Source organism: Talpa europaea (genome assembly GCF_964194135.1).
Source record: "Talpa europaea genome assembly, chromosome: 15".
NCBI classification, from domain to species: domain Eukaryota; kingdom Metazoa; phylum Chordata; class Mammalia; order Eulipotyphla; family Talpidae; genus Talpa; species Talpa europaea.
In genome coordinates, this window is record NC_140083.1 from 10,894,469 (window position 1) to 10,907,159 (window position 12,691).

Sequence of the window (12,691 nt, forward strand, 5' to 3'; positions counted from 1 at the left end):
CCTCCTTATTCCTCCTTGGGTTTGTCCTAGTCTGTTCTGACCCTAGAAGCTGTCCTCTTGGCCTGTGACTCACTGTGTCCAGAATACTTTTTTTTTTTTAAAGATTTATTTATTTATTCATTCATGCATTCATTCAAGCACTGGGTACAGTCAGAAGCGCGGGAGGGTGAGAGAATTCACCAGAGCCAGAGCGGGGAGCAGAGCCTGCAGAAGGACCGAAGTACACTGCTGAGGGGAGCAGCGGGCGGCAGGAGAGGTCTGCGCGCCATGAGAGACCCTCACCCAGAGGCCGGGGATCGAACTGGCGGAGCAGAGGCTGCGGGCAGCTTCACAACCTAGCGCTCAACCGCTGTGCCACCAGGGGAGGCCCCAGAATACTTTTTAATGCCTGGGGAGATGCTCCCTCAGTCTAGTTTAAAACGGGTACAGTAGATGGGTGGGGTTTAGCTGGAAGGCGTGGGTGCCAGAAAGTCGCTTTCCAAGCGGGTCTCCCAAGAAATCTGCATTTCCCTCGCACTCCGTGCCGCCGCCTTGGGACATCCTGCGGCTCTCCTCCTGCACACCCTGAGTGGATTGATTGTTGTTGAGAAAAGCCGCTGCTGCAGAGGAGTTGCTGTGCCAACGCCCAGCGAGGAATTTTACCTTCTGACCTTGCTGGCCGCCTCTCCAACCCCTCCTCTTAAAATGTGGGCATGAAGGAGGGGAGAGGAAGGGGCGCTGTTTAAGTGCGGTCTAAATACCTGACACCTGGCTTTTCTGGGATTTTCTGTATTCAGTAATTCATGACGCTTTTGTGCATGGTCTTTAGTGAATGCTGATAAACAAAAGATCAAAATGCTCATCCACAGGGATTAATTACAAAGTTTAATATAGCCATACTATGAGATACTAGATAACTGTTAAGAGAAATGAAATGGATTTATAGAGGCACGAGAAACCAACACGAGGTTCCTGTACTTAAGGTGTATTTGTGACTACATTTATGTGTTTAAGATCTACATTTAAGTACATATAAGCATGGAAATGCATAGAAAGAAATAACAGGGCACTGGAGAGCTAGAAAAGAATACGTGTTGGTGATTAGAAAGTGGATTTTCAAGCTTCGCTGTATCTGCTTATGTTTTTGAATTTTTAACAAGGATTTAGGTGTTCTGTAATCTCAACAAGGACCAAAAATAGCTAAGTCAAAACAGCTAAGTCAAAATGGCCCTTAAAACATTTCCTGAGGCCAGTGGATCTGTAGTAGTTCAAATATTTGAGTACCCACTAATACCAGGCACCAGACTAGATGCAGAGATTATTATGAAGACACACACACACAGCCTGCCTGTGTGGTGCTTGCAGTATTAGTGACATTTTAGAAAGAAAAATGAAGTTGAAAATTAAAGGTAACATCATGCCTTATAGCTAAAAACTTTTTCCCCTTTATTTTCTATGTGGTCACCATTCAGTTTTGCTATATTAGTCACATATGCATCAATTATTGAGTAGCTCATAATGATAAATTAAAGCCACATTCAGAGCATTTGTATCCACAAACTCATTAATCAAAGTTAATAGATCATTCACAAGAGGGAGTGTTATGTAGTAATTAAGCACGGCTTTTCTAATTAAAATAGTGCATGTTGGGCCTCCCTGGTGGGGCAAGGGGTTAAGCACCACACTATGAAGCAATCCACAGCCTCTGCAGCATGAGTTGGATTGCAGGCCCACCAGGGAGAAACCCACATGGTGCAGCAGACCTCTCCTGTCTTGCCTCCGCTCCCCTCAGCAGTGTATTTTAGTCAGTCTGCCTGTTCTGTTCCCCACTCTGTCTCTGATGAGTCCTTTCACCCCCTGCATCTGTACCCCAGCCTGTACCCCCTGGCCTGTACCCAGCTCTTGTATACATAAATAAATCTTTTTTTAAAAATAGTGCATGTTTATTAGAGATAATTTGGAAAATATGGGAACAAGAAAAAAAAAAACATCTCCAGATCATCTATTTACTCCAAGATAAACATTTTGATAACTTTGCATATTTCTTTTCCCCATATTTGTAACAATATTTAGAGGTTGAGATATTTCTCCTCTCACTTTTTAAGTTTTAAATTTTTTTAATTGATATAGCATTGACTCATAATTCAGGTGTTCATCATTGAAAAGCCAAATTGTGTAGGTGCAAATCATAATTCTGTTCCTTCATAGCCATATGATTTCTGGCCAAATAATTTAAACTCAGACTCAATTTCTTCATCTGTAAAATGGGGAGATTAATCGTAGACACATAATAGGATTGGTGAGGAGTCATTTAGATTATACATGTAAGAGTCATAGAACATATCAACCACAACCACATGCTGGACATGTGAGCTGTTTTGAGTCAATATAACTTTTTCTTAAGTCTCTGGGGTTAACTATTTTAAATTTATACATGTTTAAATCAAATTCCACAGCCTAGTATCTCAAATTTTATTAAAGAATTAGGTTATACTAAACTGAACAGTGTTGAATAGAAATGGTGGTAGCCGCCATCTTTGTCCCTGATTTTTTTAAGTGCACACAAGGTTTGACCATGCAAAGAAACATATTTGATGTCGTTTCTCTTTATGTACACCTTGCCAAGAAGTCCCTTCCAGTCTTTTTTTGCAAGAGGTGTGTTGGGGTTTTGTTTATTTTGGCAGTTTTAAGTCTGCATCAGTGCAATGATCAAAGCATTTGATATCAGCAAACTACAGCCTTTCCAAATCCAGTCTATTTTTATACAATGAATAAACTAAAAATGATTTTTATGTTTTTAAATGTTTGGAAAAGTCAAGACGGATATTTCATGGCACATGAAAATTACAAGAAGTTCAAATTCCAATGTCTATAAAGTTTAATTGAAACACGACGACATACATTTATCATCTGTGGTTGCTTTTGCACTGTAATAGCATAGTTAAGTAGTCGCAGTAGAGACCCTATGACCTGCAAATACTTGAAAATTTTCTGTCTAATCCTTTGGTTTTGCCAACACCTGGTTTAGAAATACATATACAAGGTTTGTTATGAAGAACAGTAACCCTCACCCACCTCCTTCCCATCACCCTTCACCGGCAGCCACTTCCTTAAGTTGATTATGTTAGCCTTTGCACTGTTTTGGATGGACTTCTTACCCAGGATGTACCCCATCAATAACAGATGAGTTGGTGAATGGCCTCACTTCCCACCTAGAAGCCCAGTCTAGACACTACAGCCTTGCCCTCTATTGCTCCCTCCCTTCCAAATTCCTGTCCCAATAAGTCACAAGGTTTAATTCTTCTTATTTTAAAAATACCTTTCTGATCTGGCCCTTTTTTCTTTCCGTTGGCATGGGGGATTACTTACTTAACCGATTGGCAATACCTCCCAAATTGTCACCACCTTCCATAGGGCTAACAAAAGCATTTTCCTAAAACACAAAATCACATCACTGCTTAACTATGCTTGAGTGAGGAAAAGACCAACATTTTGAGCAATGATCCTTGGGCTGTGAGATTATTGGTGATTGGTTGGTTCTGTATTGTGTACACTTGAGGATTCCACGATATTAAACAATGAGCAGAAGAAAAAGGTTCAGCATTTCCCATTACTTAAAAGAGCATACAGGTCCTACAAGACCCAGAACCACCTTTTCATCTCTGCCTCTCTCTCTCTCTCTCTCTCTCTCTCTCTCTCTCTCTCTCTCACACACACACACACACACACACACACACACACACCTGTCATTGCTATGTGTCATCTATGAGGACCAGGTCTATGCCAGGCCCTGTGTCAAGTGCATTAAACACCGTCGATCGCTAAGTTCTCTTGTCAAACTACTAGATAGGGATCTGGATCTCTCCACAGCAAAGAGGGGGGGCCTTCACCCCTCTCTTGGCAGCTCGGGGCGCAAATCAAGCTTCTTGCCTCCCCAGGACACCGTTTGGGTATCAGGTCGACTATTGCTAAGGCAGAGCCCTGAGTAACGGGTAGTAACTCGACCTCGTCTGGACCTGAAGCGGCTGCCACGAGCGGTCCCTCCGCTTGGGCACCAGAATCTGCGCCCCGCGGCCCCGGCGCCTGGCACTGGCCCCGCCCAGGCGCGTGGGTTGGCCTCCGGGCTCTGCCAGCTGCGGGGCGGGGCCGAGGCGCGGGCGGGGAGGCTGCAGGCCGCGCCGGGCTGAGCCGCTGACCGCCCCACGCCCGAGCTGCCCGGCGCGCTCCCCTCCGGCATGCTGCGGCGGGGCGGCCCGGCGCTGCGGCGCTTCTCCACCGGCCGGGTGAGTCCCGCCCCGGCCCGCGCCTCGGCTCCCCCCTCGCCTGGATTCCAGACCCCGCGGCGGGAGGGCCGGGTGGCAGGGCTCGGGGTGGGTGGGCAGCGATGTTTAGGACTTTGCTAAAAGCCCAGACGGCAATTTTAAACCTGGGAGACTGCAGGGAGGGCCGAGGGGGGGTCTCGAATGGGGCTTGTCGAGAGAACCGTTTTTGCTCTGCTGGAAAGGGGCTGAGGATGCGGCTTGTGAACATCGGAGGTCTGGCTGGGATTGACAGGGTGGGGACAGTCACTTGGCAGGGAGGGGCAGGCAGATGGACCTCTTCCCGTTTTCATTTCAATGGGGAGAGCCTTGTTACCGGTGGAGGAGGGTCGTGACAAGTGGGGCAGGTCCTCTTCGGGCGGGCTAGGAGGTGTGTGCGGTCCCAGGTGGCGTGCCAGGCCCATTCAGATAATGGCTGGCACTCAGAGCTGGTGGCTGCAAGCTCATTATGCTGCAAGCTGCAGGCGGCAAGATTTCTAGGATTCCTAGGCGTTGCAGAAGCAGCCACCTTGGAACAGTATTAAACCGTAGGGCCAGATCCCAGCTCTGGCCCAGCCCCGCGCCCTGGAATTGCATCAGCTCTTCCAGAAATGAAACGAGAGCAGACACGTTGCATGTGGGGCTGGTTCCAGGACTTCGCGGGCCTGGAAGAAAAAGACTTTTTGCATCTCTAGGCAGACTCCAAGCACTTTAGGACGGGGGGAAAAATCTAACCCACTCACATCGTCTCCTTTATAGGAAGCTCATGCTTGTTGTGTTATTATGAAAGAATTTGCTTTTCAATTTGTCTTCTCTGCCAAACTCGTATCATAGGTGCCTGCAAGTATATCCTGTGCAAAGAACTTGGAGGAAGAGAATGGTACTGAGTTGCATAAATGGAAACACTTTCTCCCCCAGATAACCCCATAATGAGAATTAACTTTACCTCTTGCAGTCAATTCTAGTTACATTATAGTCTTCTTTTTAAAGAATATAAAAAAGGCTTGCCTTCCCAGAACTTTTGCTTGGTGTCTTAAGCATTGCTCTGGACTCCTTCGCTTTCTTCTGTGCATGGCACATGGGAGTCTGGGTGGATGGTCCCCCGGGCAAGGGGCTTGCACCTGTTTTCTTGGCTTCCCCTGTCCCTGCCTTTCATTGAATTGTCTTATTTTGGAGAGCTGAAAAGGATCTGGAGAAATGAAAACAGTAGTGAGGGTTACATAAGATTCTGTAATGAAAGGTAAACATCCCAGGTGGCAAATGGCACAGACAAAAACTTGGGGGGTGAGGAGGAGGCTAAGTCAGAGAGTACCCAGGAATACAGCGGCGCATGACTGGGAAGATGACAAAAAGGAACACAGTGAATGACAAGGGAGAATTTGGCATATTTTACTGCATAGAAAATGGGGCTCCATCCTCTGAACTGTGTTCTTTAAGAATTATTAAAAATCAAACAAGGCGGGTGGCAGTGTAAAATGATACAGCCACTTTGGAAAACTATGTGGCAGTTTTTATAAAGTTAACCATATACTTACCGAAAGGCCCAGCAGTTGCACCCTAGATATTTACCCAAGAGAGATGAAAGCCTAATGATCACACAAATACCTATTCAGGAAAGTTTCCAAAGAAATTTTTTTCACAGTCGCCAAAAACTGAAACCAACTAAACTGTCCTTCAGTAGATGGCAGGATCAACAGACTGTGGTATATCCATCCACACCATGGAATCCTACTCAGAAAAAAAACAACCCAAAAGCTACACATACTATGCATGTAACCCAAACATGTACACTTATTAAAAGAAGACAAACTTGGGCCTCCCCGGTGGCGCAGCAGTTGAGTGCTGGGTTGCGAAACTGCGGGCGGCCTCTGCGGCGCCGGTTCGATCCCCGGCTGCTCCCCGGCCACCAGAGGAGGGTCCCACATGGCGCGCAGACCTCTCCTGCCGCCCGCTGCTCCCCTCAGCAGTGTACTTCGGTCCTTCTGCCTGCTCTGCTCCCCGCTCTGGCTCTGGTGAATTCTCTCACCCTCCCGCGCTTCTGACTCTACCCAGTGCATGTATAAACAAAACAAACAAACAAACCAGCAAACAAATAAATAAAGCATGCCTCTATTAAAAAAAAAATTAAAAAAAAAGAAGTGGATTTCTTTAAAAAAATAAAAAAAAATAAAAGAAGACAAACTCAAGGGATTCCGTGTTTATGATTCCATTTGTCTAACATTTGTGAAAGAGTCCAACTATGGGGGTAGAATAAAGGTCAGGGGCTGGAGGATAGGGGAAGAGGTGACTACAGAAGGACCTGAGAGAATTTGGTGGGAGACGATGAAACTGTTCTATATCTTGATTGTGGTAGTAGTTACAGGGCCATCAGCATTCATAGAACGATGTACTGAAAGGGGTACCTGCAATCCCGGTACTTCAAATGGATAACCAAGGTAATTAGAGCAAGGAGAAAACAAAGAAGACTTAGGTGTGAATTTTTACTGCTATCTATTTATAATGTAGTTCGGTGTATCTCAAATTTTTAGTTGTAGATCACTGAGCCTTTTATGATCGAATGTTCATTATCCAGGTGCCTTCTACCCATGCTAACAAATAGTCATGAATCCATTGGTTGTCATTGAATTTCTTCCACAGGTGTATTTAAAAAACAAGCTGAAATTGGCCCTTATTGGCCAGAGCCTCTTTGGACAAGAAGTCTATAGCCACCTCTGCAAACAGGGCCACCAAGTTGTGGGAGTGTTCACAGTTCCTGACAAGGATGGAAAAGCTGACCCACTAGGTGAGTTTGTCTTAGGACAACTGGGTTAAGGACTCTGTACGCACTTCAGTTATCCAACCTAGCACCCAGCATTTGTGCTTCCATCAGAATTTTAGTGCTTCCACTTCTTAGTCATAGGCCCTGCTAACCCAGGCTGCACACCTCCCTTTGGCTCTGCCACACCCTCTCTTCCTGTTGAAAGCCTCCTTTGGCCAAGTCTGTTTGCAAGGTGGATACAAACTCCCTATCTTGCCAAGGGCGCTCCAAGACAAAAGCCCAAGCTCCAGGAGTTTTCCCAATTACCTCTGTAATCACCAGGCCCACCAGGGAAATTTCCAGGCGCGTGTTTTTCTCGAAATACATTTGTGACTTTCCAATGGTGCTATTATTGGACGTGTAGAATAAGGTCTGATGCAGAGGTGCCGATAAGAACGAAGGGAAGGCTCACCCTCTAGAAGTGATGTGGTCTCTTAGGAAAGAAACAGTCTACAAATAGTAGAGGTGGGGGGAAAGAACTAGCAACTAGAAATCTTGGCTTTGACTTGGATCTTTACAAATTGCTGGTGGGATGCCTCACTTTGGTTAGAAAACAATGATTTGTGATTATCATAAAATTTTTCCTTTTTTTCTCTGAAGTAGCCGCTCTGGAGTTTATCCTAATTCTTGTTGCTGCTATAAAAAGTACTATACTTTAATACTCCTTTTCAAGAGTCCAGATGAAAAAAATGTTGGTCCAAGAGCACGTATGCTCCAGTATCGCAAAAGTTTTATGGGGAGTGTGTATTCTTGGCTTCTTTCTTGGCTGACTGGTGAATTTGGGACAAGGAACTCTACAAGCTCAGCAACTTTCTTCCTTTATATTTTGGGATCTGTCTGTTTGGCAGAAATAATGTTTTCTGATCTATAGTTTGCCCTGTGGTAAGAGAGACTTCTCCCCAGTTAACAGGAGCTGGGGGGAGATTCCGTGTTTTGTCTATGCCAGAGGCTGAACATGTCTCATTTGGGTGGTGATAGATAGGTACTTAGCTGCAATTCTAAAAAAAAAAAATCAATGAACAAATGTTCTCTCAATGACTGTGTCACTAGGAAAGGTACACATATTGATCTACAAAAGAAAAGGCTTGAATTAAAAACTCAAAATGTTACCTAACTCCAAACTTTTGAGTTCAAATATACTGTGCCTTAAATATATAGATAAAAATAACTTTAGGAAAATAAATGGATCATGATAAAATTGTAATGGGTCAAATTCTGATCACGAATTCTTCTTCACAATGTTTTATTTGTAAATGTTTCGCCAATCTGTAAAAATATAATGTGTAAATTATATTAATCGTAACAATATAAACTCATGGCTAATTTTTTTTAATGAAAATCCTCTTCTGTGCTCAGCTTTAGCTGCCGAGAAAGACGGGACCCCTGTGTTCAAGTTCCCAAGATGGAGAGTCAAGGGCAACACCATAAAGGAGGTGGCTGAGGCCTACAGATCTGTGGGAGCTGAACTAAATGTGCTTCCCTTCTGCACACAGTTCATCCCCATGGATGTAATTGACAGCCCAAAACATGGGTCCATCATTTACCACCCGTCTATCCTCCCCAGGCACAGAGGTGCCTCTGCTATCAACTGGTATGATTTTTTTTAATAACAGAGAAATGGGTCTATTTTCATGAGGTCTTACTTGATTCATAGCTCAGAAAAGTAAAAATAATTTAGATCATGGACATGGCTGACCTAGCATTTCATGTTCTGTCTATATTAGTCTGATCTCTGATAAGCTTTTGTGTGTATTTGTCCATATGTTCAGCTTATTGTTTGTATAATAGGCATCTACAAGACCAACTTTTTCTCTTCAACTAAGCTTTACAGAACACAAAATGTAAATGGTTGAATTAATCAATCCTTTCTACTACAATTTGCAAAAACAATCTAAACTTGTACCTGAATTACACAGCCTAAATTAAAAATCAATTTACCTTTTCATATTACACCAAATAGCCTCTGTTTTACCTTCCACTATCTTACCCTCCTAACACAGCTCTAATATGATATAGGAATATGACTTTCCCAGGTAGGCAGAGTTACCTGAACTTGGAATATAAAGCAGACACCTGAGGAGTAGTAATGATGGCCTCCATTGCCCTCCAGAATAGACTACAAGTTAGTAGTATATGGTAACAAGAAAGACAACAGATAATAGGATATAAAATATCAGTCCCATACAGTATTGCTTTTATGGGTGTGACATCCTCTGACTCAACTCTCTACTGTTGTTCACTGTGTGCTTTTCCATTGCAACCTACCTTATACTTTAATATCACTGCTAGTACATCATTTTATGATAACTAACTGATGTTTTAATTTGAAACTCTTCTCTTCACAGGACTCTAATTATGGGAGATAAGAAAGCTGGGTTTTCCATTTTCTGGGCTGATGATGGTTTAGATACGGGACCCATCCTTCTTCAGAGGTCCTGTGATGTCCAACCCAATGACACAGTGGATGTACTTTATAATCGATTTCTTTTCCCTGAAGGAATCAAGGCGATGGTCAGTATATGTATATCATCAAAAAGAGATTGTAAGCCTTTAAAAGTTTCAGAAGTAGTTTTTTTTAATTGAGAATTTGTCCATATGCATTTTTATTAAAAATATAAAGCTGAAAATCCATTAGATTTTATGTTTACCAATAATGACATATTTGGGATGGGAATATGAACCTTAAAATTTCTTAGTCTGTGAAACCGACTTGTTCTTCTGGGAGCAGTGATCTAGCGGATGAAGGAGAAAACTTCATCTATTTTGTCAAATACTTGAATCTCCAAACCTTATTTATAATGACTAATTATAAAGAAGTGTACAGAATCTGAAGAAATTTTCCTATGTGATTTGGACTTCCTTTAAATGTATTTGAAATACGTCTATGTAACAGGATGAAACCTGGCATTTGTAAAATTTATTCTGATTGTGCTCTGGGTAAGAATGTTGGAAAATGATTTCGATATCATTATTTTTTTCCAGTGCTTTATTGGTAGAAGTAGCCACCCAGAGATGGACAACCTATGATACAAAGCCACAGTCATCAATATAGGGGAGCAGAAAGCAATACTTTGTGTCATTTAATGATTAAGAGAGAAGAGCTTTGGTGTCAGAAAGATGCCAGAGTTCTCATTTGACCACTTATTTGTTGAAATGACAATAAGCAAGTCACTTAGCCTCTTTAGCTTTGGTTTCCTCATCGATAAAATGTATATAATGCCCAATTTATAGGGTTGTAGTGAAAATTAAATGTTACTGTTAAAGCATCTGGCACACAGTAGGTACTCAAAAAAGATAATTACATTCAAAATAATTACATTCAAAACACACACATAATTAATTATACTAAAAGTGGGTGGAATGAATGAACTAGGAATTTGGCTGTCTTCCTGGGTGGCTTCCTCCATGTACTCTTGGGGAGAATGGTCAGCAACTGTATTTAGAGAGAAATCTGAGAACTTGAGCTTCCATGATCCCCCCAGTGAAGGGGAGGGACTTTAAACTCAGTGCAAACAAATAGAAGACAGGAGAGAGTGCAGGATACATCACGAAGGCAATCAAACTTGTGGAATTATTTTAACTTTCATTTTTATTCCAGGTTTTCTAAGCTAGAAAGCAAGTTGAGAAACATAAATATAACAATATATTACTTTTTAAGAATAATCATAATGAGCCAAAATAACTCATGATGACTTATTTCCATAATTGTATTCTGGAAATAGCCATTGAAAAACCAAATGGGGGTTGACATTAATTTAAAGAGAGTTGTTTTTAAGAGTACATGCTTGATACAAGCAGTAGACAATCCTGGACACAAATCTTACTTCTGATACCTACAAGCTATCTCTGCAATGTTGAGCTACTTGCCTAACTTTTCTAAACCTCAGTTTCCTCATCTGTAAAACAGGAATAATAGCATCCACCTTGCGGGAATGTTATGAGGTTTGCAAGGGATATTTTACATAAAGGAGCTATCACCCTGCCTTGTTTATACAAAGACCTGAAGAAATGGTAGTTAGTATCATAATCTGACTCTCTGTACAGATTTAAGTGTAGTAATTCTGTTATGCAGAAATTTGGGTTAAAAGGCTATGTCAGTGTTGACCACTGGATTATAACACACGTAACAGGTAACACTTCTGGTTTTAGGTGGAAGCTGTGCAACTCATAGCTGATGGAAAAGCACCTCGTATTCCCCAGCCAAAAGAAGGGGCAACATATGAAGGTATCCAGAAAAAGGAGAATGCTGAGGTATTTATGTCAGTGCAATAATGCACCTGAAATTCATGGCCGTTTTTTTTTTACTTTTCAGTAGTACCCAGTGTGCCATATTCTCTCCAAATGATAGCTCTCCAGGCCAGCCTGCCCTAGCACTGCCCACTTCTGCCACTGATGGAGATACTTGCTTCCATTACCTTTGAACTTGAAGCATGAGGAGGTTCAGTCTGTGCTCTGTGCTTTCCTAGATTTCCTGGGACCAGTCTGCTGAAGTTTTACATAACTGGATCCGAGGTCATGATAAAGTTCCCGGAGCTTGGACAGAGATAAATGGACAGGTATGTTCTAGGCTTTTTTACGTTACCTTTCTAAGAAGTACTGTGTTTAAGGACTGTCCTTTCCTTGATCACGAGGGGGCTGTGTGATTCTCGGCCTATGTGACCAACTGAAAGAAAGCGCCCTCCTCTTTTCTCAGCAAATAGTGACCATTGTTGTGAGCAGACCTAGTGGCTGTGGGGTCAAGTAGATCCCAAATCACAGTCCCCTGGACAAATGACCAGCCCTGCACTCTTTTCTTTTTTTTTTTTTTTTTTAGATTTATTTATTGTTTTATACAAGAGCTGGGGTACAGGCCAGAGGTACAGGAGGATGAGAGGATTCACCAGAGACAGAGCAGGGAGCAGAACAGGCAGATGACCTAAATACACAGCTGAGGGAAGCAGCAGGGGAGACAGGAGAGGTCTGCCACGCCATGTGGGAATCTCCCTGGTCAGCCAGGAATCGAACCTGCGCGGCAGTGGCTGTAGACAGCTTCACAGGGCTGCGCTCAACCCGCTGCGCCACTGGGGAGGCCCACCCCTGCACTCTTGAGAGAAAAAGAGCTGCCCCCTCCTTTGTCTGCAAATAAAAATCCACATTCTCATCAGAAAAGAAAAAAAGTAGTAACCTTTCAGTGGAGGCTGTATTTGACCTTCGCTATTTCCCAGGCTGGCCACAGCAGTTTCCTGATGTTTCCTTAATATCTGTTCATTATATGTTGATGAGAGCGGGAAAAATCCTGACCTTTTTTGAACTAAAAACTTCTTGGGCAATCTAATTTCTGGATACATCATTTTGCTTGAAGTCGCAGTAAGAACCTGCAATGAGGCTGAGTAAGGATTTCTCTCTCGTGACGCCAGCAGCTCCCAGTCACCCACGATAGCCAGGAAGACAACCATACTCCCCAGACTGATTTTGGTCTCCAGCACTTTATTCAGTAAATGACACCAGCTACTCAACACTTGATTATAAAACAGGCTGCATGATTCCCCAGCTGTAGGCTCATGTCAGTGTCCTGACCACTTTAAAGGCAGGTGAGACTAAGCTGTGATGTTTGGTAGGTGCAGTAAGTGCTTTTTTT

The 12,691-nt window shown here is 43.0% G+C and overlaps 1 protein-coding gene across 1 annotated transcript in view; it reads left to right on the forward strand.

The window, feature by feature from the left end:
* Positions 1–4,214: 4,214 nt before the first annotated feature.
* Positions 4,215–12,691, forward strand: part of ALDH1L2 (aldehyde dehydrogenase 1 family member L2) — a gene marked incomplete at both ends in the record, with an annotated part of 30,740 nt that continues 22,263 nt past the window's right edge. Inside the window, 6 exons of the mRNA XM_084255562.1 lie at positions 4,215–4,262; positions 6,915–7,059; positions 8,431–8,665; positions 9,420–9,585; positions 11,224–11,325; positions 11,541–11,630. Of these exons, the coding sequence (XP_084111688.1) occupies positions 4,215–4,262; positions 6,915–7,059; positions 8,431–8,665; positions 9,420–9,585; positions 11,224–11,325; positions 11,541–11,630 (786 nt within the window). The remainder of the gene's footprint in view (positions 4,263–6,914; positions 7,060–8,430; positions 8,666–9,419; positions 9,586–11,223; positions 11,326–11,540; positions 11,631–12,691) is intronic.